The sequence below is a fragment of the Syzygium oleosum genome, unplaced genomic scaffold, assembly GCF_021117445.2.
Source record: "Syzygium oleosum isolate NSW1041296 unplaced genomic scaffold, Sole_v2.1 Sole_v2.17, whole genome shotgun sequence".
Taxonomy (NCBI): Eukaryota; Viridiplantae; Streptophyta; class Magnoliopsida; order Myrtales; family Myrtaceae; genus Syzygium; species Syzygium oleosum.
Window position 1 is genome coordinate 6,355,825 of NW_026607501.1, and position 27,981 is coordinate 6,383,805.

A 27,981-nucleotide genomic window follows, 5' to 3' on the forward strand; every position below is an offset into this window, starting at 1 on the left:
AGTCGCAAGAATTTGCTATGCAATGAATTTCAATGCTTCCCTTGATTAAAAGCCTACGTCTCCAAGCTCTCCAATAATTTATAAAGTGCGAGAAATTACCAAAAAAATCATAAACTTATTGCAATTGTGCCAATTTAATTATAAATATTTTTCTTTTTGCCAATTAATTCTAAATTTGTTGTACTTTCCCCAATTTAGTCGATCCAGCCAATTTTGGCCGGTCGGCACTAACGTGAACATTTTTAATAATATTTTGATATTTTTTAAAAAAATTTATTTTTTTCCCTTTTTTATTCTCTCTCTTTCTTTTTTTTTTTTTCTGCTTCCATTCCTTCTTCCTCTACCAATTGCCGAATCTCGCCGACCGGCCAGAGGCGAGGTTGACATCACCGACCACTGACGAGGTTGACATCATCGTCGCTAGGCAAGCCCTCACCAGATCTGATGAGATCAACCGTGCCCAGCCACGGCGAGGAACCAAACAAAGAGAAACAAAAATCAATCGACCCGAAAAGCCATCTCTTGCTTGTTCTTCAAGAGAAGATCCGTCAACGTTGGAGTTTGCGTAGATCAAGTTCCAACGTGTAATCACTCTATACAGGCCCCGGCAAACAGCCCCTCCGCTTTTGCAAGAGGCTGATTCCATGGCAAACAGGCTCCGATTGCTTATTCAAAGCTATCGGCCTGGCAGATTAAGGCCTTGCGGAAATACTCCTTCCAAGCATATGGGATGACGGACGGAGGTCGGACCCTCATCCAGCGACGGCGAGGTCGACCTCGCCGTTGCTCGCCTCTAGCCGGTCCAGCTAGAGGAAGAAGGAAGGGGATAAGAAAAAAAAGAAAGAAAAAAAAAAAGGAAAAACAAAATAAAAATAATTTATTCAAATATTCGAAAATATTAAAACATTATTAAAAATGTTCTCGTCAGTGCTTGCCAAATGGATTGAATTGGCATAAATACTGCCAACCTACGCGACGTAAGACGGTTATAGGCTACGTCAGTGCCAGCCGGCCAAAATTGACCAAATGGATTGAATTGATATAAATGCAAAAAGTTTATAACTCAATTGGCTGAAAAAAATCATGACTGAATTGACACAATTACAATAAATTTATGACTTTTTTGGTAATTCTCTTTATAAAGTGAGATGGTAATGTTTAATCCGACCCGATTTTTTTCCTAACGCATTGACACCTTATCATATTAATATACGAATCAACTCGATTTCATACATCCGTCGTAAGTAAGTAGCTTGCTAGAATTCTATTTCTTCGTAAATTTCCCTATGAAGCATCGAAGAAAAGTTTAACGTACATCAGTCTCTCGCATCACCTTGTCTTTTACGACTTTCTCATGTCAGAGTCCGTGTAACACCGAAAAAATAGCTTTACGACGCATTGCAATACTTATTTTAAATGACAAATAGTTTAGGATACGGAGTGGGGTCATCCTTTTAGAAAAAAAAATATCTAGATTATACCTTATTTTAAATAAGAAACTAAAGCGGCTAAATCAATCTCGAATAAGGTCCCGAGGTCGCCGGCCCGCCACGCCGGCGATTCGTTCACGATCAAAAGATTCCCTACTCGACCCGAACTAGAGATCATGCCAAAGGCCCGCCGGAAAGGAAAGGAGCGATCCCCTCCTATTGCCTGCATGGTCAAAAGACGCGTTACGTGGCACGACGTGAGCCGCTTGCGCTCAGTACTTAAACCCATGCATGCGTCCCCTGACCCATGTGCAAAATCCTCGAACATTATCCACATCGCAGATCTCCGCCGTCCATCTCCCAATCCAACGGCCAGCACCCCCTCATATCCCCCAACCATATCTACCAAAAATTTTCACAAAAACCCTCCCCCAAAAAAATATAAATCCCAACTTTAAACTCCCAAAAAATTAGAAAAATCACTTCACTTCCACCCTCTCTCCGCCACCGCCGCCGCCGCCGGAAAATGGCTTCCATCTCCCTCAAGACCTTCACCGGGCTCCGCCAGAACACGGCGGAGAAGCCCCATTTCCCCGCCGCCGCCACCGGGGCCCACCGCCCCGCCGCTCGGAGATTCCGGGTCCTCGCCGCCAGGGCCAGCCCCAAGCTCGCCGGCCGCAACCTCCGCGTCGCTGTCATCGGCGGGGGCCCGGCCGGGGGATCAGCGGCGGAGACCCTCGCCAGGGGCGGCGTGGAGACGTTCCTCATCGAGCGGAAGCTCGACAACTGCAAGCCCTGCGGCGGCGCGATCCCGCTCTGCATGGTGGGCGAGTTCGACCTCCCGCTTGACATCATCGACCGGAGGGTCACCAAGATGAAGATGATCTCGCCGTCGAACGTCGCCGTCGACATCGGGCGGACCCTGAAGCCGCACGAGTACATCGGGATGGTGAGGCGGGAGGTCCTGGACGCGTACCTGAGGGAGCGGGCGGCCGAGAACGGCGCGACGGTGATCAACGGGCTGTTCTTGAAAATGGACATGCCCCAGGACAAGAACGCGCCGTACCGTCTGCATTTCACGGAGTACGATGGCACGAAAGGTGGGGTTGGGGAGAAGAGGACTCTGGAGGTGGACGCCGTGATAGGGGCTGATGGGGCCAATTCGAGGGTGGCCAAGTCCATCGGCGCCGGCGATTATGACTACGCCATTGCCTTTCAGGTATGTTTTGGTGGTGGTGGTGGTTCATGCAAAGCTTGAAACTTTGAGCTCGATCTATTCGGAATTCTTGTTTTGAGGCGCTTTGTTTTTGGATGGTGCGTTAGTTGATCATGGTGATGATTAAGAATGCTGTTTGGTATTGTCTATTCTATTGTGCTGAGACATGCTGCGAACTTTAGAAGAACGAATTGTTATAGGTTTTTGTGGTGCATGTGCACTTGTGTAGGTCTCTCTCATATGTTGGAGTTTGCTGATTGAAGTTCACTAGACTTGGTCATTTTATCTGTAAGGGAAGCAGAAATTTATATTCAAGCACAATGAGAACGAAACTGGTTAAATTTCCTGCCATAAGTGAGCTTGAAAACTATTCTGCTGGTTACGATGTTCGAGTGGAACTGCGTAAATGGATAAAGATTGCATATTCTTCTTCAGCTAATTGATTTTTCCGCCAAAATGCGTGTTTACCTTCGAATGACTTATCCTGGAGCTACGATGATGGGTTCTTGTTGCTTAAAAACAGCTCAATGGCTGTGTGTTTCTTCATTATGGATAGTTTGTGGACTTGCTGCGAGTTCTCTGTAGACCAAAGTATAGTTTCTCGTAAATTGTGGTGATGACTGACTCCTGCATATTCAATTTCTCTGCTTAATACCAGGAAAGAATCAAAATCCCTGACGATAAGATGGTGTACTATGAAAACCTAGCCGAGATGTATGTCGGCGATGATGTCTCACCTGACTTCTATGGCTGGGTTTTCCCCAAATGCGACCACGTGGCTGTCGGTACCGGCACTGTGACACACAAAGGGGATATCAAGAAATTCCAGCTAGCTACAAGGAACAGAGCCAAAGACAAGATCTTGGGCGGAAAGATCATCCGAGTGGAGGCACACCCTATTCCCGAGCACCCCCGACCAAAGAGGTTGTCCGGAAGAGTGGCCCTAGTGGGCGATGCTGCTGGGTACGTGACAAAATGCTCAGGCGAGGGCATCTATTTCGCGGCGAAGAGTGGCAGAATGTGTGCGGAAGCCATCATCGAGGGCTCTGAACAGGGGAAGAGAATGGTGGAGGAGAGTGACTTGAGGAAGTACTTGGAGAAGTGGGACAAAACGTACTGGCCAACCTACAAGGTCTTGGATGTGTTGCAGAAGGTGTTTTATAGGTCAAACCCGGCGAGGGAAGCATTCGTGGAGATGTGCGCCGACGAGTACGTGCAGAAGATGACTTTTGATAGCTACTTGTATAAGACCGTGGTGCCCGGGAATCCATTGGACGATTTGAAGCTGGCTGTGAACACCATCGGCAGCTTGGTGAGGGCCAATGCCCTAAGGAAAGAGATGCAGAAATTATAAGCATGTGAAGAAGTGGAGGGCTTTTGGTACGTCATCCGGACTTTTTCGCCTCTTTTATAGTTCATTTCGCACCGCTTCAATGAGAACAAATCAAAGATGGCTCTATATCTGATTCAGGGACATTCACTTTCGCTTTTGAAGTTAGTATTTCTTTGTAGTATATACCATTATCAGACTATTTGATGCTGTCCACAAGGGATATTGTACATCTCCAGCTCGCTGGCGCTTTCTGTTTCATCGAAGTTATCATGATATTAGCAATTCTGAACCACCAAAACTCTTTGAGAAAATCTTTCTCTAAAACCCTTTTTGGCAAATCACCATGATAGTCTTCATGGGCCATGGAAGTTGCAGTCATGATGAAATCTCAGATGTGGTCAAGTATCGTTCAGCAAGTGTGATGCAGCAGAAATACTTGGGTCGGTGCCATAAGGAGATGAAATCTCAGATGTGGTCACTTGCTTGTGCAAAGCTGTAATCTTGCATGAAATGGGCCAAATTAAGGGCAACGTTCCATTAGCATCGACCTAAGAAGCTGTTTAAGAATGGGAATAATGAGAGAAATGATTAATGATGTGGCCATTTAAGTAAAAAAAAAAGCCGTAAAAATGGCACCAATGCACGATTACTCTACTAGTCTTGCCGAGTAAATTGACTGTGTTTTGGCAATGTGACACATCGTTCGTATCAGTATCAGTGGATTTCCTGCGGTTTCATCAGATGAAGTTCATTCCTTTGACTCAACTATGCTTTTATCATTCAAACATTTGCAACCTTAATAATGTTTTGTAGCCACAAGACATGCTCAACCTGCGCTTATCATTGCAAACCCCTTTTCTTGTACAGTGACCGGATTGCGTCGTCTGAATATTTTTGCACCAAGTGCGATTCAATCATGATTTACCGGCGGTCTGCGCTAAGATAGATGGACTCCAAGAACACCCTTCATCGAAAACCATTACAGTTTTTCGTCGTACATCCGTTTAGAAATTAACAAGAAACTCGACGTTTTCTTACAAAGGAAAAAATAAGAACTATCTTTTTTTCTTTCGGAGAAAGGGAAAGCAGGTTCTTGCGTCAAACTTCAGCTACGAATTTGTTGCCATTTGCGAAATTTTGATTTTTATTGAGCCTCTCAAATCAAATCGCGTAGAACAACATCACTATAACATGAACTGAACGAAACGGCAAAAGGCAAAAATATCAGGCACCATCAACACGACACGCACCGCAAAGAGGGCATACAAAACGAGCGGCCATGATTTGCTGGAGCCACAGTAAAAGTCGGCAGATTGTTCTTGTTAGCACAGCAGTGAGGAGCATTCGGTACGCAACAGAAAGGCAAAGGGTAGGGATATTCTTCTCACTTCTTGGCCCAGACACTACGTATATAAGATAGCCATTCAAGGTTTCGCCAGATTTTGTGGAGAAAAGAGGCGTGTGTTTTGCTCGAAGCTCACGTGGCCGAGTCATTGACAGTCACCAAGAACAAAACCCCGGAGCAAAAGCCTGGGGGGTCTTGAATTCGCTATCGTGCTTACTGGAATTTCTTGGTCACTTGCTTTAATTCCTGGTCTTGGTTTGTGGGTAAGCTTTGTTTGTGATTCTTGGCGCGCTGGCTCTCTTGCATCGGTGGTGCGAGACTCGTTCTTGGTTTCCCTCTGGATTGCGAGATTCGTCTCTGGCCCGTCATTTCCTTTTCGTGTGTGTGTTTGTGTTTGTGCTGGGTGCTATTTGTGATGGTGGAACTGATCAGTCAAATTGCTAGTTATCTTCTGTTAGAATCTCGTTTATGTCAATGTGGGCAGAATTCTTTTTCCCGCAAATCTTGAGGGTTTCTCTGCGTTGGGGTATGATTTCCTATTGGCTTTTTGGAAATGCTGATTTACTTCTTGAAATGAATAGGTTGTAGAGTGTATAATCGGTTCTAAGAAAGATGAATCTTCCTGGTAGAGTGAAAGGTTTGCTATTAGACTGCAAGATAAGCAAGCTTATGCTCTAGTGACTTTATTGTTTTTTCTTGGGAAAATCACGTGCCCATTCATGCGTTTAAAGATGAAAGATTTGGATTCGGATCTATTACGGAACATCCCCTTTCTCTCGCTGTAAAGATCATGCTAATGAAGGATATTGCCATCTTGCTTTCATCGGATGACTACAACTGCGCTGCTTTATGTTTCTCCACTTGCTGGAGTTTCTGGGTTTCGGTTTGTTTTGGCTTACAGTGATGACAGCCATTTCTCACATTATTGCTTCTGTTACTCACGCAAAAGAAACTTTTTTTTGGCGTTTAACTTCTAGTCTGTGGTTAAGATTTTGTCTTGCTCATCGTCTTCCATATGTATCATTTTCTAATTATTTTTGTGGCTATTAGATATGGCATTGACATCAGCACCTACCTTGTCAATTGGATCAACTCTTTCCTTTGGCCACAAATGTGGTTCCCTTGCTCAACCAAAGCCCTTTGGTGTCAGACTCGCATTCCATGCATCTCTTGCGAGTTTCAGTGGCCTCAAGGCCACCACTTCAGTGAGCTGTGAAGCCGACTCATCTTTCTTAGGCAAGGAAAGTGGTGTGGCCCTTCAAAACTCAGTTGCATGTAAAGCGCAGAAACAAAGCCAGAGGTTGCAGTATCATCTGCAGCCACAGGCGTCTTTCAAAGTGGCAATTCTTGGAGCAGCTGGAGGAATAGGGCAACCATTATCACTTCTTATCAAGATGTCCCCTTTGGTCTCAGCGCTTCATCTTTATGATATTGCCAATGTCAAAGGAGTTGCTGCTGATTTAAGTCACTGTAATACTCCCTCGCAAGTTCTGGACTTCACAGGAGCTTCCGAGTTACCCAATTCCTTGAAGGGTGTGAACGTTGTGGTCATACCTGCTGGAGTTCCAAGGAAACCGGGTATGACCCGTGATGACCTCTTCAACATCAATGCAAATATAGTTAAGAGCTTGGTCGAGGCTGTAGCAGATAATTGCCCTGATGCCTTCATCCACATAATCAGCAACCCTGTTAACTCCACCGTGCCAATTGCAGCCGAGGTTCTGAAGCAGAAGGGTGTGTATGACCCAAAGAAGCTCTTTGGCATCACCACGCTGGATGTTGTGAGGGCAAACACCTTTGTTGCTCAGAAAAAGAACCTAAAGCTCATTGATGTGGATGTGCCAGTTGTAGGGGGACATGCTGGAATTACAATTCTGCCTCTGCTTTCAAAGACGAGACCTTCTGTTAGTTTCACAGATGCAGAAGTGGAAGACCTAACGGTAAGGATCCAAAATGCAGGGACAGAAGTGGTAGAGGCAACAGGTGCTGGATCCTCTACTTTGTCAATGGCATATGCGGCTGCTCGATTTGTTGAGTCGTCTCTTCGTGCCTTGGATGGAGATGGGGATGTGTACGAGTGTTCTTTTGTTCAGTCAGATTTGACTGAGCTTCCATTTTTCGCATCCAGGGTTAAGCTTGGAAGGAAAGGGATTGAAGCACTGATTCCTTCTGACCTCCAAGGTTTGACCGAGTATGAGCAGAAGGCCCTGGACGCGCTGAAGCCTGAATTGAAGGCCAGCATTGAGAAGGGTATTGCATTCGCGCAGAAGCAAGCAGTTGCTGCCTAAGTTCTATCAGCAAAAAGCAAATGAAGCTCTAAGTCTTAATATAGGTTGACTTGAGAAATGATGGCTGTCAATTTTGTTAGGAGGCTTTCCCTTAATCATTTTGAACAAGAAAGTTTCAAGTACTTTTAGTGTAGCGTTTCTAGTATGAGCATGTAGCACTTTCTTAACTGACCAATGATACCACCCGTTTCAAGGAATTGATCCCATTGAGATGCAAAAATTTGATAACTTACGTGTTTTCCGCTCTTTCGAGTTCATTTTATTTTGGTTGTACCCTTTCTGTTTCTTTGGATTATCTTAGTATGGTTATTTTCTTCAAGATCTTGTTAAATGTCGTTGGATGATTGGAGGGATGTTATTGCACCCTAATTACCCGTGATGACGAAGATTTCGTTTTATTGTTTCTTATTGATATTGCGGTCTTATCCCGGTAAGTTTCCCCCTCTGAATCCCTTCTTGAAGCACTCCGAAATGGCACTGGAGTGGTATGCTGGATAAAGAGCAAGCAAACTTTCGATCCAAGCTTCAAATGGTTGTTTAGGCTAATATGGAGTAGGGGACGCATCTCAAAAAGTCAAAAACTAGTGAAAACACATAGTTGGAGAGTCGGAGTAAATGAGACCCACTTCTTATTAGAATTCCGTTGAAATACACACTAACATATGAATTGACAGTCTTATGCATAGAAAGATTGCTTTAGATGTAGCCATTTTGTAATGAGGCCGTGTGCCCTTGCAGGTGCTGCTACCAATTTAAACAAATCTGATGTCGCTCAAATAAGATGCGAGCTTATCAATGCAACCTTATTGAGATCTTAGGACACCCAACATAGTTCGACAACCTTTCAATTGCCTACGCAAGGTGCTTGCGCTACCAATTTGTTTTGTTCAGGGTCATGTTGATGAAACCAGTATAGTCCTGATTGTATCCTCATAGACTAATCGCTCCAAAAACGGTTCTTGGATCTTCCTACCACCGCATTTTGGAAAGACAAATTTCGGCAAAATTTTGTCATTGCTCTTTTTTGCTGCGGATGTTAGGTAAGATCCTGTCTGCATAAATTTCCCCCCTTCAAAGTGCATCTCAAAAGAATTTTCAGGCGGCTTCGATGTATCCCTTCTGCATAGTTGCTAGGGTTCAGCATTGCAGACGGAGAAACTATGTAGAGGGAGCTGCTCAGGCATCTCAGGCTCTAAGACCACTCATCCAATAATTCAATGGTCCTTATTACCAATCCCGAACTTCCTCCCAAGATAAACTCACTGGTGCTCTAGCCAACTTTGTGTACATCATGCCAACGATCCAAATCTAGCCAAATGTCAATATGTTCTCGAGTACCTGTCCTAGAGCACATTTGTTGCGTCTTCTGACCTCAAGTGGTCATCCCTACCAGTAGTCATTGCAGGAGCAATGTCCTCCTTGAAAGTGATGAAGCCTAGAACGATCCCTGATTATTACCATCCGGTCATAAACACTTGAAAGGACCTTGGCAAAGTTGTGGCAATCCACACAGATCCTGAGATTGTTAGCTAATCGAATAGTTGTGCCAGGTGGAGTTGCGAGGACACCGAAAGCAATAGCTAATTTCTCACTGTGATAAGAAAGCCTATAACCCTTCTCTTCGGAGCTTAGATGATGCAGCTCACACGATATTTCAGGGACATAACCAGCAATCTTCAGCTGACTCCCAATCTCATCTAACATAGCATAAATTTCATTTTGCCGCCGGTGCGACACATCATCCACAGTGAATTCATGCACAATTCCGTTCAACGTGATTGTTGTACATCCGGGGGTTGTCTGGATCCCATTCTCTTTCATAAACTTTCTCACTTCTGTCACCTTTTCCCAGTCACCAACAGAAGAATAAATGTTCAGTAACAGAACATAATCCCCAGCTTCTTGAGCCTTGAGTTCAGTTAAATGCCACACTACACGTTCTCCAAGGGCGACGTGGCGATGAATCCTGCAAGCCCCGAGTAAGGTCCTCCATATCGTTGAATCAGGCTTGCTCGACATCGACATTATTAGTTCATAGGCCCGATCAAGCAAGCCAGCTCGACCCAATAAATCAACCATGCATCCATAGTGGTGAACATTGGGCATCCTTTTGAAATCTTTGCTCATCCCCTCAAAGAACAACATTCCTTCATCAACCAATCCACTATGACTGCAAGCTGAAAGAACTCCAGTGAACGTTTGATCATCAGGAACAACATTTGCTCCCAGCATTGCCAGATACGCTTCAATTGCATCCCTTCCCTTCCCATTCATGGCCAAACCAGAAATCAAAGCACTCCAAGACACCACATTCTTAACTCGCATTCCCTTGAAAACCATGAAAGCCTTATCCATGGATCCACACCTCGAATACATTGTAATGAGAGAGTTACAAAGCTTGACAGCATCACCATAGCCTCTTTCTTCAATATACTCATGGACCTTTCCACCGAATTCCAGCGCATTCAAGCTAGTGCAAGCCTGAAGGACATGCAAGCAAGTAACATCATCCGGTTGGCATCCGCACTCTCCACCCATCATAGCATCAAACACCGCTAACACATCGCGGGTTCGACGATTACGTAAGTAACATGAAATCAACACGTTCCAAGCAACAGTGTCCCTCTCGGGCATTTCATCAAACACCGCACAGGCTTGCTCGCTCTTACAGCAGATCGAGTAAAAATCCATCAAAGCGGTGAGCAAAAGGCTGTCGGACTGATGCCCGTCTCTCACAATCCTCCCGTGAATCTGCAAGCCACCCGTCAGAGACCCCATCTTCGCACACGACTTGATACAAAAAGAAGAGGTCAACGGATCAGTCCTCGCGCCGAGCCGCCTCATCTCTCTGTACAAGTAGAGCCCTTCCTCGGGCGAGTCGCTCCCGGAGTAAGCTCGGATCATGGCGTTGAACTCGGCCAGGGACGGGTTCTTGATCTGGGAGAAGAAGCGGCGGGCGTACGAGACGCGACCGAACGGCGCGGACGCGGCGCGGGACAAGAAGCGGAGGGAAATGGTGGGGTCTTCGAGGGAGCGAGCGCGGAGGATGCGGGCGTGGATTTGGCGCAAATGGGACTCGTGGGCGCACGACCTGATCAGAGAAACCAATCCCTCGCTCGCGCCTCGAGAGCGCGAGAAGGGATTCGCCGGGCCCATGTGTCTAGCATTGAGGACTGTCGACAACACTGAAGCTAGTGATGAAGAAGAAGAAGACGACGACGACGACGACGAAGAAGAAGAAGAAGAAGGGGAAGAGGAAAGAGAGACGGAGCGGTGGGCATCGAGGGATGCGAGGAGTGATCGTCGCGAGACGGCGGAGGGCGCGATCAGCTTCATAGCCTCGTTCTCTCTGTGGGTGTTCACGTGCCGCCGGCCGGCTTAGCCGCCCGCCGGCGAGACCGGAGACAGATCCTGGGTTCGAATCGGAGCCGATGAATGCTGGAGAAGGCGTTCTTGTTCCATCTTTCGGACAAGAACGATGGAGTTCCGCAAGAACAGGCTCCTGCGAGAACATGCACCGAAACCGAATTGCTAGAACGGCGCGAACTCGGGGGGGTGCTTACGGACTAAATATGTTAATTTTTGTCACTTTTTTCTATGATCGTTTTTTAGGAGAAATTTCGAGTAAAGGCTTAAAATAGGGTACTTAGTTAAATTTCTTATCAAATTACTTTCCGTTAAATGACACGTTACGAGTTAACTATTGTACGGTTGTATGTTTTACCCTTCATTTGTCACAAGTGTACTAGTTTGTGATTTTTTGCGGTATTAATTCAATTTAACGGAAATTAATGGAGGTTAAATTTGTCACAAATGTATCAGTTTGAGGTTTTTAGTGGTCAAAATATTGGTTTGGGGTAAATTTATCAAATTTCACGTAAAGGCAAGGTAACTTTCTCAAAAGAGCCACCAAAGTTGGTACCTGGGGCCTGCCTCAATCTCAAATAAGCAGATGAAAGTCATGTCGACCAAAGTACAACTTCCCTCTTGTTTTTTTATTTTTTTTAGCTTTTTAAGTTTTATTTTTCATTTTTCATTTTTATTTAGATTTTATTTTGAAAAAAAAATGCACTATTCCAACCACCGGTCAGGAAAAGTAAAGTTCTCGCCGGTCATGTTTGGAGCTCAACCGATCATCATTTAAAACGGTTGCCCACTTTGAAGAGCCTTTGGGCCTGTTTTAAAAAAATGACCTCACTTTATGTGATCTTTATTTGATATTTTCTTTTTTTTTATGAATTGCTTGTTTTTCCATGATTACAAATTGAAAAGAAAAAGTTTTATTTTTTTGTTTTAACGAAAAAGAAAATAAGGTCTACCTCCTCCACCCTTTTTTTCTTTTTCATTCATGTTGAAATTTTATTTTCATGAGCCGAATATATTTTCAACGAATTGAAAAGAAAAGGTCGCGAACATAAAATGAAAACGAAAGGTAGTTTTTAGTTTCATTTTTTGCGTGATCAAATGGGCGTGGATTTTAGGTAGGGTCCAATGTGAGTCTCGTCATTCTCTTGAAATCTCGTCGACATGATTTATTAGAATGAGCTCGGCACAAGGCACATTTGGATCAATATGTCTTTTGCCCAAAGGGACATTTGGATCAACATGTCTTGTGCACTAATGAATATTAAAAATTATATGGTGGATCGACTGCATGCATTTTGAATTTATATGGACAGTTAAATCTTGTTAGTTTTACTCAAGAGCCGGTGGTGATAGTATCCAATACCCGGTAAATACATCTGCCTTACAAATTGGAAAACACGCAAGAAACTGAACTTAGGACCTCCATCGCATGGCAAAGTCCTTTATCGATAAAAATGAGATCCACGTCACGAAAGATCATCGATTTCTAATCAATGATTTCGATAACCTTTTTTCTTGAAGAAAGATAAGCCTCGCTCTTTTAAATTTCAGAATCAAATTAGCTTTCCCTTAAGGAAATGACATGATCTAAGTAGTGTTCTTGAGCCAAAATATGGTGACAAATATGTGCAAATCATCATTGTCCTCATTTCATATCCAACTCTATCTAATCAAACAAGATAAACAAGTGAAAGCAAAAGAAGAAGGGAAACAGATCAAATCTAACATGCTATCCTAGGTCAGACACTCAGATCACACATCGAATCTCGTACATCAGGACGATGTCCTTGGAACAAGCTTCCTCTTCTTGTAGTTGGCCTTGAAGCACGCTTGCCTCAGCCTCTTGGTCTTGTCCTCCAGCTTCAGGTCAGGCACTTCCTCCATCAGCTTCCTCTCTCTCTCCAGCAACTCTATCGCCTCGCGCAGCTTCCTTTGGTCCTCTCCCCTCCCCAGTTCCTGCATCGGTTCACGAAATCAGCGTCGCAGGTTCATATTCGACGTATACTATAAAACTCTATAGACAGAGGTACGGACCTGGACGTTCTTGATTAGGGTTTGGAGGCTCGTGAGCTTCCGGTGGGGCCACCGGCGAATCCCGACTTCCCGACACCTCTTCTTCAAGAGTGTCAGCCCGATGTTAAGCTCCTTGGCGGCTTGTGTGATCGGCATGTAGAAGTACTCGGAGATGGCTTCGCGAGACAACATTTTGATACTGGCTCTAGTTTCTGATTCTTTGCCGTCACGTTCTGCACTTAATCCTGACGATCCATTACCCATGATCATATTATCGAGCAAGCCTTCTCCATCTCCATCATTACCGGACGACACGGCCTTTATTCCTGTCTCATAGCAACCGTTCATTTCCTTAAATTCTTCTAATAAACCATTCACATCGCCGAAGTGAACGACATTATCTGCAATGCCAATCAATGAAATCAGAAGCAAAGACGATGATACATATTCCAAGAAATGTATTAGAGAGAGTTAAAATCCACATGTACCTTCGACAACGCAAGCATTACTGTGCTCAACAATGTCTAAAGTGGAGTACCAAGTATCATCTGGTAAAGACGTCGCCAACATCGGAAAAGACTCGTGAATCGACATATAATATTGCCACTCTAACGAAGAAACATACCCTCTTCCACTGCTTTATTTTCATTTTTACAGGAAAAAGAAAAGGAGAAGCGTGTTAGGACTCCTTATATGCCTTACTACTTGACCCAAAAAGGAACGAGAAAGAGAGAACTGGTGTAATACCAGATTCCAAGAGAAGGCGAGTGATCATTCGAGAAAAACAAAGGGTCTTCATCATCTGCAATGACGTCGTATACAGAGCACGATGGCTCGACCCTCACTGCGTGGTGGTGATGACTGGCCATCGCCAATGTCGTTCTCTTCTTGTGCAACACTGGAAAATTCTCCAGCTTTTCAGTGGAATCGATCGAGATGGCCAGTGGCGTGTTGTGTATAAATACAGATGAATGAACACGAACTGCAATTAATATCATGGGCGATCGCGCGCCGTCTCGCGGATAAAACCGGTCCCGCATGCATGAACTACCATCATCAATTTCATTTATTGGCTTACGCGTGTTTCTCTCGATCTTTGGGGAGTTACAAGATGAATGTGAGAGAAAGAGAGAGACGAACCTAATAATTATGGATGGTTGTGGAATTATGCACTCGTTCTTCGATTCCAAGAAATCCGGTAGGCTTTGGGAATGCTGAGGATTCTGGGGTTGTCAAACTCAACACGAATTCACTTGCATGGGGGCTACCATCTGTCGATTAGGGTTGGATTCACATGCTACGCTTGGCAAAAGCTTCCGATATTCGTGAAGGAAGATGCGCGAGATGCAGTCCATGCATGTACTAAATACGTACAAGATACGTCGTGATGCGGCTTAGCAATATCTACTGTATCTTTTGGTGTTAATCCATAGTTAATGGATACTGTAAGTAATGCATAAGTTAATGACTTCGATGATGAGGAGTTTAACTGCATTGGGGGCTCGTGGAACAGTTACAACAACGCTTGGATGTGCTAATATAGGCAACTCAAAAGCAGCTGCCATGCCCTATGAGGATGCTCCACACAAAAGTTTAGTAGCCGTATATTTCCGCGTATCTATTACGTATGCACGTATGAAGACTGTACGTGTTTATTTAAGTCAGGTGTTGCGCTCCTCAATCAAGTTCTAAACTTGGACCCAGAAATTTTATGTAAATCTACGTGATCAATATTACAGAGAGTAGATGTGCGTAGCATTCAAACTGTCGAGCATATCATCCATGAACTGATAATATTTTCCACTCTATTGCCATATAACACTTTTAACTTCTGTTTTTCCAAGTGAATGAAGGAAATATATTGCGGCTGTAACCGCTAGTTTCATCCATTATTGTGAGCTTAATTAGGATTCAATCTGGACTTTCATTAGCTTTAAAGGATCCACAAGATGATGAGGGTAGGTTACACAGATAACTGCGGCACAATGCCAATGGTGAAAACCCTGACATAGTTCGAGGAAAACATATTAAGTGGACGACCAAGTGCATGAGACTCGTCGAATCTGATGAATCGATATGAAATGAGCGACCTCGCTAGACCGCTTGGCAGTTCATGTACATGAAGTTGGCGTGAAAGCGAACATACACAAGGAAGATTCGATCGAACAACAAGAGATCATAAGGCAAATACATTTCCGAATCCGCTCGCATTTGCAATTGCCAAACCGCAGAGTTCCCAGCAGTTTGCTTTCAGTAACCTCTCTAGAACTGAAATGTAAGAGTCGGTGCAATGAACCCTGAACCGGAAATCTACTTAACTTGGTGCTGACAACAATCAGAAACACTAGAATTCAGCTTAGCTGAGAAATGCAAATCTTCAGGTCTTAGGACTAGTCAATGTTCATAGGCTAACCCTTTGCTTTTCTGCTATCAAAGTCAAGTAGGACACCTCATGAGAATGAAGCCCAGAAGCCGTTGATTGTACTGAATAACATCACTCAATCTTTGCCTTTAACATCATGCTTGATCCAATCGAGCTAGAACCGGCACTGCATACTACGTCAAATGATCATAGTGTGGTACACTAAAAAGTTATGCAAGAATCTGAAACCTTAGAAAAGAAATTGCCACTCTCTTTCAACAAGAGCCACTAAACAAGATAATGATGCATTACTATTCGATACAAGCATATGCCGGCAGCACGGCGTGCACATTTGCAATAGCAAAGCAAGATAAGGGAGTACAACAAAAGCCCCTAGTGCTGATTTTTCTTTCCAAGCCACATCAGCAAAAGTTTACCATCGACATCGTCAAAAACCTCAATATTTTGCTTTCCTGCCCCTTCCACGACCGCGGCCACCTCGTCCACCACCTCCTCTCCCTCCATGTCCTTTGTTGCCACCTAACGCCCTGCTGACACCATCTTTAGCTTTCATTTCGTCTGGCAACGGGATTATGTGGTCTACGCACTTCCTGAAGCTGAAATCATCCACGGAGTCATCTTCCCTTATGAGGAAGAAGCACTTACTCTTGAATGTAGGATGAAATCGGACTTGAAATGCCTTGATTCCCACACCTATTTTTTTCTCTGGCTCCGAATGCCCCTTCTTAATCAACTCCAGCAACGTCATGTACTCATACTGCATTGTGGTCGAAAAAATAGCATGAAGCATGGGCTATCATAAAGCCAAAAGCTCCAAATATTGAGATGTAACATGCAGTTAGTTCGACAGAATCCACTACATGATTCAAGTATGGCACGATCATCCAGTACATGATTAAATTCTCTCTCTTGGACACAAAAATCAAACTAGTCAGTCAATGCGGTGATCACTTGTAACTAGCATTATAAAAATGTATAACATGCACCTAACAAGCAGGTAAGAGATTTTATCTGTACATAAATCTTAGCAAGAGCAAGATAATGCTTCTATTGGGCATCATTAACGGCGCAACAAGCTGCCCAGGACTTCCTAATGCGTAACAGACAGATCTCCCCGGCAAACCGAACTTATAATAATAGTTATGAAAGCGATGTGCTCAGCATATCGCGATAGACCACTTCCTCATTCCAAAGACGGAGACCTGTATCTCCTTATTCATCATCACAGCTGAACAGGGTAGTTCTATTTTATTTTCTAAACAGCAAAAATCACTACGTAACAACATCAAATAAATTCCACTCCACATAGTTCGAGTGAGATCTCCATCTGAGAGGAGAACACTGACTATACACAGCCTACTTTCAGCTAACCAATGCACAAGGAACAACTTATCTTTTCTCAGGCAAAAATTCCAGATTTCTTTTTCTTCTTTTTCTCAGAAAGAACAGTGGGTGATCCAATTGATCTTGCCAGTAGTAAGGATATGCATTCAGAAGAACACCCAATTCCTTCTCCTTGTCATGGACTCGTACGCATTCTCCGCAGCCGGAGAATCCAACATTCAAAATCGCCGAAAGGCGAGAAATTTGTTCGTTCATTTTTATTTTTTTTATAATAAAGAGCGCGCGGGCGCGGACGAGGGAAAAAAACAGGGGGGCCCACGCCCCCACCAACCTACCCCACCCACCCCAAAAAATTCCCCCCCCCCGGGGGGCACGCAAACCACAACCCCTTATGGGAAAGAAAAAAACACAAGACCCGGATTAAATCTCAGAAACCAAGAGCTTCCAAATTCGACCAATCTAATTCTACGCGATCAAGCCGTCGTCGACCCATTACAAACAAATTGAGGCACTCGAAACAATTACACTCCAGAACAATCCAACACATGAATTGAACTTCACTATACCTCCAATTGCTCAGCGCTCGTGCATGAATGTCGGGGGAGAACAACACGAGCAGAAAAGCTAACATTCGCATTCTCGTCATACCTTATTGACATTGACGTTGGTGGGCCAGAAATGGAGGAACTTGAAGAAGTAGTCGAACATCTCCACGGACGACCCGAACTCCTTGGGCCCGACCTTGGCCGGACCCGAACCCTTCTCCAGGCGCTCCTCCTCGACGGACTTCTCCTCCGCCTTCTGCTTCTTCGCGGCGCCGCCGCCGCCGGCGGCCTCCGCGCCCTCCTCCCCTGCTTCCCTCGGGCGCTTCGCCTTGGGCTCGCCGCCGCCGCCGTCCTCGGCCCCGTCGGGCGCCGCCGCCTCGCCCTCTTCCGGGTCGGGCTCCTCGGTCGCGAGGTCCATGTCCTCGGCGGCCGATGGGTCCGCCGCCGCGAGCTCCGGCGCTACCTCCTCTGCCATGGCGACGCTGAAAACCCCCGACGTGGCGATCGTGTGGTACGGTCGCGTAGGGTTTTTGCTCTGCGCCTCTCGTGTGCGGTCGATGGGTTCATTATTGAAGGCGAACTTTAAAGGAAAGAAGTTGGCCTAAAAACAGAAAAAGGTAAAGAAAATATAAAAATAATGAATTTTTTTTTTTGGGTCGAAAAAAGTAATGAATTTGTTAATATGTTTAGCACTATTGATATGGAAATATTAGATTTTTCACAATATCGATTATTATTATTTTTTTGGTCGAAAGAATATCGATTATTCACTTTAATGGAAACTATAATATATTTTTTTATTTGATTCGAGTGTGTCCCGATATTTTTTGACAAAAATATGTAAAATGCCATAGATTTATCGCGTTAAAGTTTTTAAGTATTTGTTGTTTTGGCTCTGTGACATCCAAGCCTTCCTCTTCGGAGCGGAAGCGGACATGGCCAAAACAAAATTATTTAGAAATTTAAATTATTGTGAAGAATCAAGTAAATTTACATGTCAATATTGATACGTTTCGAAAAAGAAAATTAAATATTTCGCACTAAATAAAAGTACAATTTTTGTGATGTGATGAGAAATGAAAAAAAGAAAATAACTCTAGTTTTGAAACCTCACCCCCTTCCCCCAGAAAGATAAATTCAAGTGAAAAATATCAACTTTTGGATCTAATTCTTATTTGGAGGTTGACTGTAATTTTTACAAGCGACTTTAACATATACCTCAAATCTTTAGACCTACGTAATTACTAAAATCCGAAATCACTTAAAATGATATTTTCTTGAAATTAGATGTAATTCTTTCACTAAAAAAAATTAAATTATGAGTAAAAAGATGGCCAATGCATTACCTATTGAGTTTTTAACTTTCATATTTGAAAGTCATAAATTACCACGATAAAAGTCTTTCGAGCACCGAAGTAAGTCTAACAATGTCATCATGGTACCTAAAACATGATTATTTTCACATTCTCATCTTGACCTTCAAAGTTAAATTATTAACACGTGAATCCAATTTCTCTCTTTTGTGCCTTCATTTATAGGGGTAAGCGGTTCTCGATCAGGTCCAATCCAACCCAAGAGCCGGGAACCGGACCGGGAGGACTGGTTCCCAGTTTTTAGGACCAGGGATCGGACTGGCTAGTCTTGGGACCGTGGATCGATCTGATCCGGTCCGGTCCAGTTTGGTTCCTATGGGACCAATCACTTATTGGTAAAGGCAAGAGGGAATTGAGGAAATTAAATTAGACTTTCTATTTTTTTTCAAAAATTTTAAAAAGTAAATAAATATATATATGAAAAAATTAGAAATATATATTTATCAGTCCGGTCTAGTCCGGTTCCCACCCTACAACTGGGAACCGGACCGCCCGGAAACTGGTTCCACTTTTAGAAACCGGGAACTGGACTGATATTCCCGAAAACCAAACCAAACCGGTCTGTCATGTCTGGTCCCGATTTGGGCGGTCCATCTTGCTCACCCCTATTCATTTATATCATTTTGGATCACAAAATTATTGTTTGTGAAATTGGGTTGGGTAGAGAGAAAGCCCATGAGGCCATGGGCTCGTTTCTTTTTAGGCCCATGGGTGAAGTATTAACCTCTCGTTCACTCTCTCTAATCTATAATTTCATGATTGAATATCACGCAAGTAGATTGTCCACATTTGGAGTGACGGGGTTCCAGGATGAGTAGGTTCTAGACTAAGAATATGAAATCTACTCTATTAGAGTTGATGCTTGTCTTTTGGAATCGGGCACCGTATTGATCAATCTTGAAATCAGTCTAGAACCGAATCAACCGGTTGTAAGGTCAACTCGAAAACCGGCCTACCATTTCTTTTTCTATTTAATTGCTCTGTCAATGGTTTGCTTATGGTGGAATGCTCAGCCCCATCATTTTTCTTTTTTAGCAAAAGTTCCCAGTGAAAAAAGACTTGTAGGTTTTGATTTTGAACCCGTTGAAAATCAGTTTTACCCGAAAACCAGCCTTGAAATCGATTTAAAATAGGTTCACCCGGAAACAGGCCTTGTCGGATATAACCAACTGATTTAAAGTCAAGAATCTATAACCAAACCAATCCTCATATGAACCAATTTGGAACCGGCCGATATGGTGGGTTCAGTGCTATCCCTTCTCGATCAGAACTGATCGGTTTCAAAGCCAAGAACCGGATACCGAACCAATCTCCATGTGAACCAATTAGGTACCGGTCAGGTAAGATCAATTCGGTTCGATTCCTAGATTGAACCGATCAATTGCTCACCCCCGGTCTATATGCCTAGTAAATAATTTATTTCTCTCTTTCTATTTTTTGGCCGATGAAGTTGTAATTACAAGCTGCAAAACGCGGGGGCAACAATTTCTCAAAGTACACGAGACGGGAATGCTTTTTTGGATAAGCATATACGTGATGGAAGCAACCGGGTCAAAGGTAAATGAGATTGAAAAGTACCGACAAGAACCTGAGGTCGTAAATTAAGGTCTCCGATGCTTCTTCTTGGAAAAGGTCCTCGGTTTGATCGGGTCAAATCTTCGTTCACCGTGATAGCTCCGTTTTATGGAAAAAACGACCATTTAAAAAAAAACGGTTCATTTAAAATAATTATTTGCGTCGCTTGAAAAATATATTCCGATGATTCACAATGATTATTTTTAAAATAATAACTTTAAATTTTGTTTATTTTTTCGCAAAATAAATGCACTAAATAAAAGTTTAGCTGGGATTAAATGATGGTGCTTTCGGTTGGTGGAAACGAGTATTTTTTCCTAATCTAGGAACACAATTTTCGGTGTTGATCAAAAGTCGCCACCGGCTTTTTGATTTAATTGTAAATATTTAGTTATATTTTTTGTTGAATAATTGTAATTGGATACAGCTGGAAGAACTCTCGAGATCAATAATACGGTAAATCTTCCTTTTTATATGGGGTATGAGTGTGAGAATTTTGTTAACTGAACGTCTATGAAACACCCCCACGGTAAGTTTCGTGAATCGGTTAAGCTCGGGCATTTTACTGGTGCGTGGGTCTAGAGCAGTTTGCACACGGTTTGTGGCACTTTCTAGATTTCGAGCTGGAAATCCTTCAACGGGTCAATTCAACTTTGCTAATGCCAAGAGTTGCGAAAATTCTTTGAAGAATATATTTCTCAATTGCTATTACGTTATAATAATCAAAATATAATATATCCACTTGGTATTTTAATAAAATAAGAAGCCGTCATGCCAACACCGAGGCGAAAAACATGGTATGCAACCTGCCTAATTTTCCCCCAAAAAATGGTCAATGAAATCCTTCTAGAGTATAGTGGCTGGCAAACAAAGAAACATCAATAGCGCAAGGGCTCTTATCCGGGTCTCGACTAGAGCACGATATATCTAATGTTTATCCATCGCGCGTACAAATCTTCAAGAAGTCAAAATTGCACATACATACAAAAGCTTTTCACGACGACGGTTCGTGGATCGTCGCACAAACGTGGGTACCAAGTCATAAATCCATCAAACGGGTCGGGTCCGGTTGGGTTTGGAATGGGTCGAAAATGATTCGACCTAAATAAATCCATTTATAACCCCTTTTGATCAATTTTTATGCAATGTAGATCTAGTGACCCATACTCGATCGGACCCGACTCATACCCAACACATATCATGTTGCTAAAATACTTTCATCTTTAAACTAATCTAGAAAAACTTGTACCTAAACTGAGGTAGGAGTATAGAGTGATGAGCGCAAAATCAAGCGAGGGTGAGAGAGTCATAAAAACGGGTTGGGTCAAGATAAGTTTTTAAATCCATTTATGACCAATCTAATACTCATATTATGTTTAAACTCATTTATAATCCATATACTGAATATAACTAATCCATTTAATAACTCAGCCTATCAGCCTATTATATACGAGTTGAAAAAATGAATTTATGATTTATTTTGATAGATTTATTAAGTAATTTTTTATCGTGCGGGAATCCATCAGAAAAGGCAAGTACCCAACTAATGCATAACGAACAATGCCGAACATATTAAACTTCCATCTACCCAAGTTAATGCGATAAAGTGGAAATTTGCGCTCCTAAAACTCGGTTCAGAAAAGTACACGAACTACCCCATGCCTATTTGTTAGGTAAAGGATAAGACATGAGGAGGAGCAGTTTAGAAAAAGATTTATACCACGAAAAATCATAAATTAATATATTTATGATAATTTTATTTAAAATTAATTTTTGATTATCAAAAATCTTAAATTGGTATATCTGTGACAAATTTTCCCTCAATTTATTTTCGTTAAGTTTTACTGTTAAATTACTTTGTTAAATGACACTCAATAATTGACAGATGTATCAATTTTATGTTTTACCCTCCGTTTGTTACATGCGTACCAGTTTATGATTTTTTGTGGTATTAATTCAATTTAATAAAAACTAACGGAGGGTAAATTTGTCACAAATGTACTAGTTCGGGATTTTTGGAGGTCGAAAAATTAGTTTGGGATAAATTTATCACAGGCGTACCAGTTTGGGGTTTTTCGTGATCAAAAAATTAATTTAAGATAAAATTATCACGAGTATGTCAGTTCAGGATTTTTCGTGGAATTAACCCTAGACAAGGGTTGATAAATTAGGAAACGCCGGTGGAAATTCGAAATGCCACCACAAAACGAGACACGGTGACGACGACGATTCTTGACGGCCGTTAGTCCACCACCCCACCCGCACGCGCGGGGTCAAGACGGAAACAGACAACGTCAATTTCCACGAAGCGGACTTTCGATGTTTTTAACCGGACGTGCCGAGGAGTTAACGTCCCCCCAACCAGCACCCACCGGCCGCTCCGTCGTCGTCGCGCGTACAAAAGGCTCGCTGCTTGTGCATCGCCTCCTTCGTCTTCTTCCTCCTCCTCTTCCTCCCCTTCGTTGAAGCTCGCGAATTCCACCCCCAGACCGAGCTCGGACCCGACCCGAGACCCGCGCCTCCGAGCCCGTTTCAGGTACGATCCGTCCCCTCGGCGGTGGGTTGGTTCTCGCGGCGTTTGATCTGGTGCTGTGGGTGGGGCTGTCGAGTGTTTGAGGTCTTTATTGCGTGTTTTTTGGGGAGAATTAGCGTTCCGAAGCGCCAATTCGGGTGGGTTTTGCGTCGTGGCTCCGCCTGTGTGCCGGATTGTTGGTGGGTCGCGGCGGATGAGTTGATTTTTTTTTTGTTTTTTTTGTGTTTCTGAGGGGGTCAACGCGGGGGAAGTCTTGGAGCTCCTCGGGATTGTCGAGGCCGAGGATCGGGCTCGTTGCGCGGTCCGTCCGGCATTTGTGAAGTCCGTCGTTTTGATTTCTCCGACCCGTTTACGAGAGCCGGGAGGGAAGTCAAGATGGCATTTTTTGGGTTGTGAAATGAAAAGGGCCGGATCGTTGTTCAGTGTAGGGGATGCATTTGCGTGGGATGATGATGAATTTTGTCGGGCGAAGGATAGGGGTTTTGTCGTAAAAAGTGATGTCTTTTCGGGTGTCCTTTGATTTCTTGTCGAGTTATTGGCTAAACTTGTTTGTCACTGTCTAGAGATGTAACTCGGCAGCTTATATTTCTGATTCTATTTTAACGGTGCGAGTGCCGAATAGTAAGAGAGGATGAAGAATTTAAGCGCCTGGACCCGGAGTATCTCGAGATAATCACAGTCATTGAATTTTTTCGACCATCAAAATTGATTAGTTTGTTGATTTAGGACAATTAAGTGGTTCTCCTTCCATTGGGGACGTGGTAGCTCAAATCATGCTTATGTGCCTTCAAGACGACTTAAGCTGTGATTTTGACTGTTGTTTGGTTTGGGGGCGTGTTTTACTTGGGAATTGATCCAAGTTTCTGTTAAATCTTTTGATGTATCAGGAAATTTCTTCAAAATCGGAATGAGTGATCATCTTGTCCTCTGCGTGGATCACTTCACGACACCTGAGAGATCGCAATCTCTCGAAAAGGCTGATTCTGCAAAGCCTGCTGGAGAGGGTTCATCTTCTCACACTGCTGATCCGGCAACCTCTGCTGTTGAAGTCGAGGATATACAAGTCATTAGCACATGCGAAGAAGAAGAACCTCTCATTCAGACCGTTGAATGTCGCATTTGCCAGGAGGAGGATAGCATTAAGAATTTGGAGACTCCTTGTGCTTGCAGCGGTAGTTTGAAGGTTTGTGCCTTTCGGGGTCACTTCTCCTATTTCATTTTTTTAAGATATAATATATCGTTATTTGTGGTTTTAAAGCAGCCAGATTGTTTCTTCAAAATATACCGGTTGCCATGTCACATATCCAGTTGGCTACTTTTATGCTTCCAATCATGGTAGTGGTATGCATGCTTGATTACATCAGTTCTGAGAGTTGTATCTGTGGGTGTTGCTGCTCTGTGTGCTTTAGCTTTGCTCGGTTAATCCAATGGGGTAGAAGGTGCAGAAATGTTTACTTGTTCTTATGCAAGCCCGACCTCGGTGAATCTGGTCTGGTAGGCTTGGAAAATTATAACGAGAATATCCCATCTTTTTGCCTCTATAAAATAGAAACCTGAATGTTTACTTAAGCATCATTAGCGTATGATCAGATACACTGAAATCCTAGTCCAACAGCTTTGTTTTCTTTTGTGTGTAGTATGCTCACAGGAAATGTGTTCAGCGGTGGTGTAATGAGAAAGGAGATGTAATTTGTGAGATATGCCATCAGGTAAGCCCCTCTCAGCACCTGAAACTTCATTTATGACTGCACAATTTGTTGGTTGCTCGATGTGTATAGGGGATCAAATATGACATCGACAATGCTCAGTAAATTTGCTTCTTGAAATAGCATTAATCTTTTTGTTCCCTTCCTCTTCAAGTCTAATTATGTTGTAGCATAGTTATAGTCTTTCCAGTGGCTGCTAGGTTGTATGCTGAATTGTGCTAGGATAATTTGAAGAAAAAGAATTTTTATTCCCCTATCGTTTTTCTTTCTAAATTTTGGATGATTATTACCGTTTTTGAGTAGATGGAAACTATTTAAAGATTTGGAAGGACTCTTTCTGAGAGGCAGAGTTTTTCATATTTACTGACGCTAGGGAAACTTCATTGTTGATGTTTAGGTTTATGAGCCTGGCTATACAGCCCCACCAGCTCCCCCGAACTCTGATGATGCCACAATTGACATAAGGTAAGAGTTTACTTTAACCTGCCTGTACAATTAGCTAGTTAGCTTCATATTAGCTTGTGGTAATGATTTATGGAGATTGAAAACTACTGTGTGGATCATTTTGTTGTGTAGGATTGATGTTATAAAATTTGACATGGGTTGGCTTCTAATTTGTTCTTCTCAATGATCTATTTTTCCTAACCACGTCTAAGGCTCTTTTTCTTTTTTCTTTTTTGTTCTTTTTGGCTTTTTTGTTGCTACAATTGGGATATCTTGCCCTATTGTTTAGGATATACTTTCGGTGACGATCAATAAAGAAATGATTGCATACTCAGTCATATGTTTCTAGCCAAAGTCGTATATTTGGAATAACTATCCTCTCAACTATTGCATAGTCAAGAATTTATTTTCTTAGACATTTTGCAGAGAACTTGATGGTATAATAAAACCTTCATTCATTGTGTTTATTTTATTATGAAGTTTTTGAAGAAGCTTGGTTGTTCCAGGTCAGATTTGATCATATTGATGTCTCCTGTTTCATGTTTGATTTACAGTGAGGGTTGGACGCTGTCTGGTGCTCCTCTGGATTTGCGTGATCCTCGTATTTTGGCAATGGCAGCTGAACGCCATTTTCTGGAGGCAGAGTATGATGAATACGCTGACACCAATGCAAGCGGAGCTGCATTTTGCCGCTCTGCGGCTCTTATTGTGAGTCATAATGGCCTTGTTTGTCATGTGATTTGGAGATGCATTACATTGTGACAAAATCATGTCTCCTTTCATAGGGCCTTGAGGAGGCAATGCCTTTCTTATACCTGGGACAAATTTCAGTTTATGCATGCACACTTCACCTGCTTGTAATTCCAAACAAAATCAAGATCCATTTATGAGCAACCAATATTGAAAACTGACAGCATTTTGCTTTTCCCCTACCTGTAGCTCTGTTTTTTTTTTTGGGGGGGGGGGAACTTATGTCTTTGCTTCCCACAATATTGTTCTTTCAGCACACTAATGTTCAAAAACTGTGCTTGTTTTTTTGCACTGTTTTTTTTCCTTTTCCTTTTTTAACAAGCTTTTCCCTTTCGATGGCAGCTGATGGCTCTTTTACTCTTAAGGCATGCCCTATACCTCACCAATGGTGATGATGAAGATGATGCATCTGCATTTTTCTCTGTGAGTGTTCTATTTTCTTATTTCCTAGTAGAGGTTTTATCAGTTATCTGTTCTGACATTAGTTTACTGGATATTTCTTTCCAGCTGTTCTTGCTTCGAGCTGCTGGCTTTCTTCTTCCTTGCTACATTATGGCTTGGGCAATAAGTATCTTACAGCGTCGAAGACAAAGACAGGTCTGGAGTGACACTTTCATTTTTGAGTTTTTCTAATTTTCTGGAAGGAAATTTCATCCGTCTGATAAATTTGTTTTTTTTTTTTTGGGTCGAAATCTTATAATTTTGTTACTAGCTTAATTTTATGCTTGAGTATTTATGAATTAGCTAGTGAAGGGAAGCATGTTAGCTAACTTGGCATCCTCATTTCTATCAAGTCATCATTTGCTAGATTAATTCGAGTTAGGAGATAACTTTGGAAGTGCACTATCTGGCTGGCGAAGGTTGTCTAACGTGGTTTTGGTTCTTGTAGTCCTCTCTCTCTCCCTCCATGGAAAAATTCTTATCTGTCTCAGCTAGAAGTCTTGTGCATTTTTCTTGTTGAACTCTCGGTCTGATATCCACACTAGAGACCGGGGGTTGGCTCAGTGGTGGCCAAACCCTTGTTGGTTCATGACTAGGTGATTAAGAAAGCATCTGCTGGTAAAGATGTTAATCTAAATGTTTTTCGATTCTTTGAATCAGGAAGCTGCGGCACTTGCAGCAAGTGAAGTTGCATTCATGCTACAGGCAGGACAACGTCGTGGTTTGCAGATCACAATAGAACCAGGGCCTTCAGTGATTCCTCATCAGGAGCCAGTCCAATCATAAGCAGCCAAATTTCCAGACATCTGCGTTACGGAAGAGAGTGTACTTTTACTTGTGGTTCTAACAGTGAGAAACAGGGAACATATAATCTATCTATTTGAAGTGTGAAGTATTCGTTCTGCACCTGAAAATACTCTTGAGGTCACGTCAAGATTTTCTCTCATATGCAAGTTTTCTCTTTGTACATATTTTCCGAACCTCGCTGGGGGCAGTTTATTTTCACTGTTTATGAATCCTGAAAGTCACCTGAGCGGTTGTTGTATCTGCGAAACTCTTATGTATGAGATAATAGTACTTGCCAAGCATTGCTTAATGCTTAATCTTTTCCTTTTTCTTTGGTTATATTGGTACTTTTCCTGTGGAAACGGATGATTTGATTCTTTGTTATGAGTCTGATGGTATCGTGTCTTGTTCAATTTCGAAAGAACTTAGCATCGTCACCCGGGAACAATTTCAGCTATAACTAGTCATATGCCCTTTTCGGGTGGCATTCTGTCTAATCCGAGCTGGAGACAAAGCAAAAGCGCAAAGCGAATTCATCAAGAACCTGAAAACCAAGACTTGCAACTTTTTTGGTTGAGTGGATGGCAGGGATTCAAAGTTAGGGGGGGGAAGCAAGCCTTGGTTTTTCACTTTTCATTTTATGCTTTTCTTTTTCTCTGGAATAATCTGTTCCACACGACCTCATCCCTATATTAGATTTTGCTTTATTCTTCTTTTGGTGCTCGATAGCTTAGTTACCCTCTGAGCAGAGATGCTGCAACCGCTTGGATAATAACTACAAAGGACCAATTAGGCCAATTTGGTATATAATCGCCGGAATGAAGTGGAAATGAAAGGGAAAGAAGGATGGGATCTGGATCGGGTGCATCAAAGTTAATAGATTACGTGCGACATTCGGCGTTTCGTGATTGTTTTTTGCCCTTGCCACGAGGGACAGATCGACAAAGGGCGAATAGTTGCCGTGACGACAACCATGTCAGCATCAGCCCGCATGTAGTGGCGTTTTTGCCTCGAGTCCCAAAGACCCTTCTCCCTTTTTCTGGGCGTGATTTTGTTGTGATGATCCTAAGGAATGCAAGATGCTCGGCACAAGGGGAAGATACTTGGCTT

The 27,981-nt window shown here is 42.8% G+C and overlaps 5 protein-coding genes across 5 annotated transcripts; 3 read left to right on the top strand and 2 right to left on the bottom strand.

Annotated features, from left to right (window-relative positions):
• Positions 1-1,890: 1,890 nt before the first annotated feature.
• Positions 1,891-4,277, top strand: LOC115691103 (geranylgeranyl diphosphate reductase, chloroplastic). Its single transcript, XM_030617677.2, has 2 exons — positions 1,891-2,649; positions 3,305-4,277. Exons 1-2 carry the CDS (start codon positions 1,957-1,959, stop codon positions 3,998-4,000), a joined length of 1,389 nt encoding a protein of 462 aa, XP_030473537.1. The 5' UTR covers positions 1,891-1,956; the 3' UTR covers positions 4,001-4,277.
• Positions 4,278-5,204: 927 nt separating this feature from the next.
• On the top strand, positions 5,205-7,743 carry LOC115691110 (malate dehydrogenase, chloroplastic-like). The gene is made up of 2 exons (XM_030617690.2): positions 5,205-5,587; positions 6,375-7,743. The coding sequence occupies exon 2, from the start codon at positions 6,377-6,379 to the stop codon at positions 7,610-7,612; it is 1,236 nt and encodes a 411-aa protein (XP_030473550.2). The 5' UTR covers positions 5,205-5,587; positions 6,375-6,376; the 3' UTR covers positions 7,613-7,743.
• Positions 7,744-8,218: 475 nt separating this feature from the next.
• LOC115691120 (pentatricopeptide repeat-containing protein At3g47530) lies at positions 8,219-13,354 on the bottom strand. Its single transcript, XM_030617701.2, has 3 exons — positions 13,013-13,354; positions 12,775-12,934; positions 8,219-10,878 (listed from the first exon to the last, which is right to left on the bottom strand). The coding sequence occupies exons 1-3, from the start codon at positions 13,337-13,339 to the stop codon at positions 8,999-9,001; spliced, it is 2,367 nt and encodes a 788-aa protein (XP_030473561.2). The 5' UTR covers positions 13,340-13,354; the 3' UTR covers positions 8,219-8,998.
• Positions 13,355-15,603: 2,249 nt separating this feature from the next.
• LOC115691121 (protein EMBRYO DEFECTIVE 514) lies at positions 15,604-17,832 on the bottom strand. The gene is made up of 2 exons (XM_056319453.1): positions 17,367-17,832; positions 15,604-16,131 (listed from the first exon to the last, which is right to left on the bottom strand). Exons 1-2 carry the CDS (start codon positions 17,736-17,738, stop codon positions 15,811-15,813), a joined length of 693 nt encoding a protein of 230 aa, XP_056175428.1. The 5' UTR covers positions 17,739-17,832; the 3' UTR covers positions 15,604-15,810.
• A 4,768-nt stretch (positions 17,833-22,600) lies between these two features.
• On the top strand, positions 22,601-27,210 carry LOC115691093 (uncharacterized). Its single transcript, XM_030617665.2, has 8 exons — positions 22,601-22,747; positions 23,632-23,927; positions 24,382-24,453; positions 24,848-24,915; positions 25,449-25,602; positions 25,987-26,067; positions 26,152-26,241; positions 26,746-27,210. Exons 2-8 carry the CDS (start codon positions 23,652-23,654, stop codon positions 26,869-26,871), a joined length of 867 nt encoding a protein of 288 aa, XP_030473525.1. The 5' UTR covers positions 22,601-22,747; positions 23,632-23,651; the 3' UTR covers positions 26,872-27,210.
• The last annotated feature ends 771 nt before the right edge of the window (positions 27,211-27,981 follow it).

Bases quoted from the DNA above. Each gene is read 5' to 3' on its own strand.
- LOC115691103 (XM_030617677.2), top strand. From the start codon at position 1,957: ATGGCTTCCATCTCCCTCAAGACCTTCACCGGGCTCCGCCAGAACACG. The intron at 2,650-3,304 runs GTATGTTTTGGT...GCTTAATACCAG, and splicing joins ACTACGCCATTGCCTTTCAG to GAAAGAATCAAAATCCCTGA.
- LOC115691110 (XM_030617690.2), top strand. From the start codon at position 6,377: ATGGCATTGACATCAGCACCTACCTTGTCAATTGGATCAACTCTTTCC.
- LOC115691120 (XM_030617701.2), bottom strand. From the start codon at position 13,339: ATGAACGGTTGCTATGAGACAGGAATAAAGGCCGTGTCGTCCGGTAAT. The intron at 12,935-13,012 runs GTCCGTACCTCT...GAACCGATGCAG, and splicing joins CCCTAATCAAGAACGTCCAG to GAACTGGGGAGGGGAGAGGA. The intron at 10,879-12,774 runs TTGTTCCAAGGA...CCCACCGCTCCG, and splicing joins CAACTACAAGAAGAGGAAGC to TCTCTCTTTCCTCTTCCCCT.
- LOC115691121 (XM_056319453.1), bottom strand. From the start codon at position 17,738: ATGGCAGAGGAGGTAGCGCCGGAGCTCGCGGCGGCGGACCCATCGGCC. The intron at 16,132-17,366 runs GTATGACGAGAA...ACCACAATGCAG, and splicing joins CCAACGTCAATGTCAATAAG to TATGAGTACATGACGTTGCT.
- LOC115691093 (XM_030617665.2), top strand. From the start codon at position 23,652: ATGAGTGATCATCTTGTCCTCTGCGTGGATCACTTCACGACACCTGAG. The intron at 25,603-25,986 runs GTGAGTCATAAT...TTTCGATGGCAG, and splicing joins GCCGCTCTGCGGCTCTTATT to CTGATGGCTCTTTTACTCTT. The intron at 26,068-26,151 runs GTGAGTGTTCTA...ATTTCTTTCCAG, and splicing joins ATGCATCTGCATTTTTCTCT to CTGTTCTTGCTTCGAGCTGC.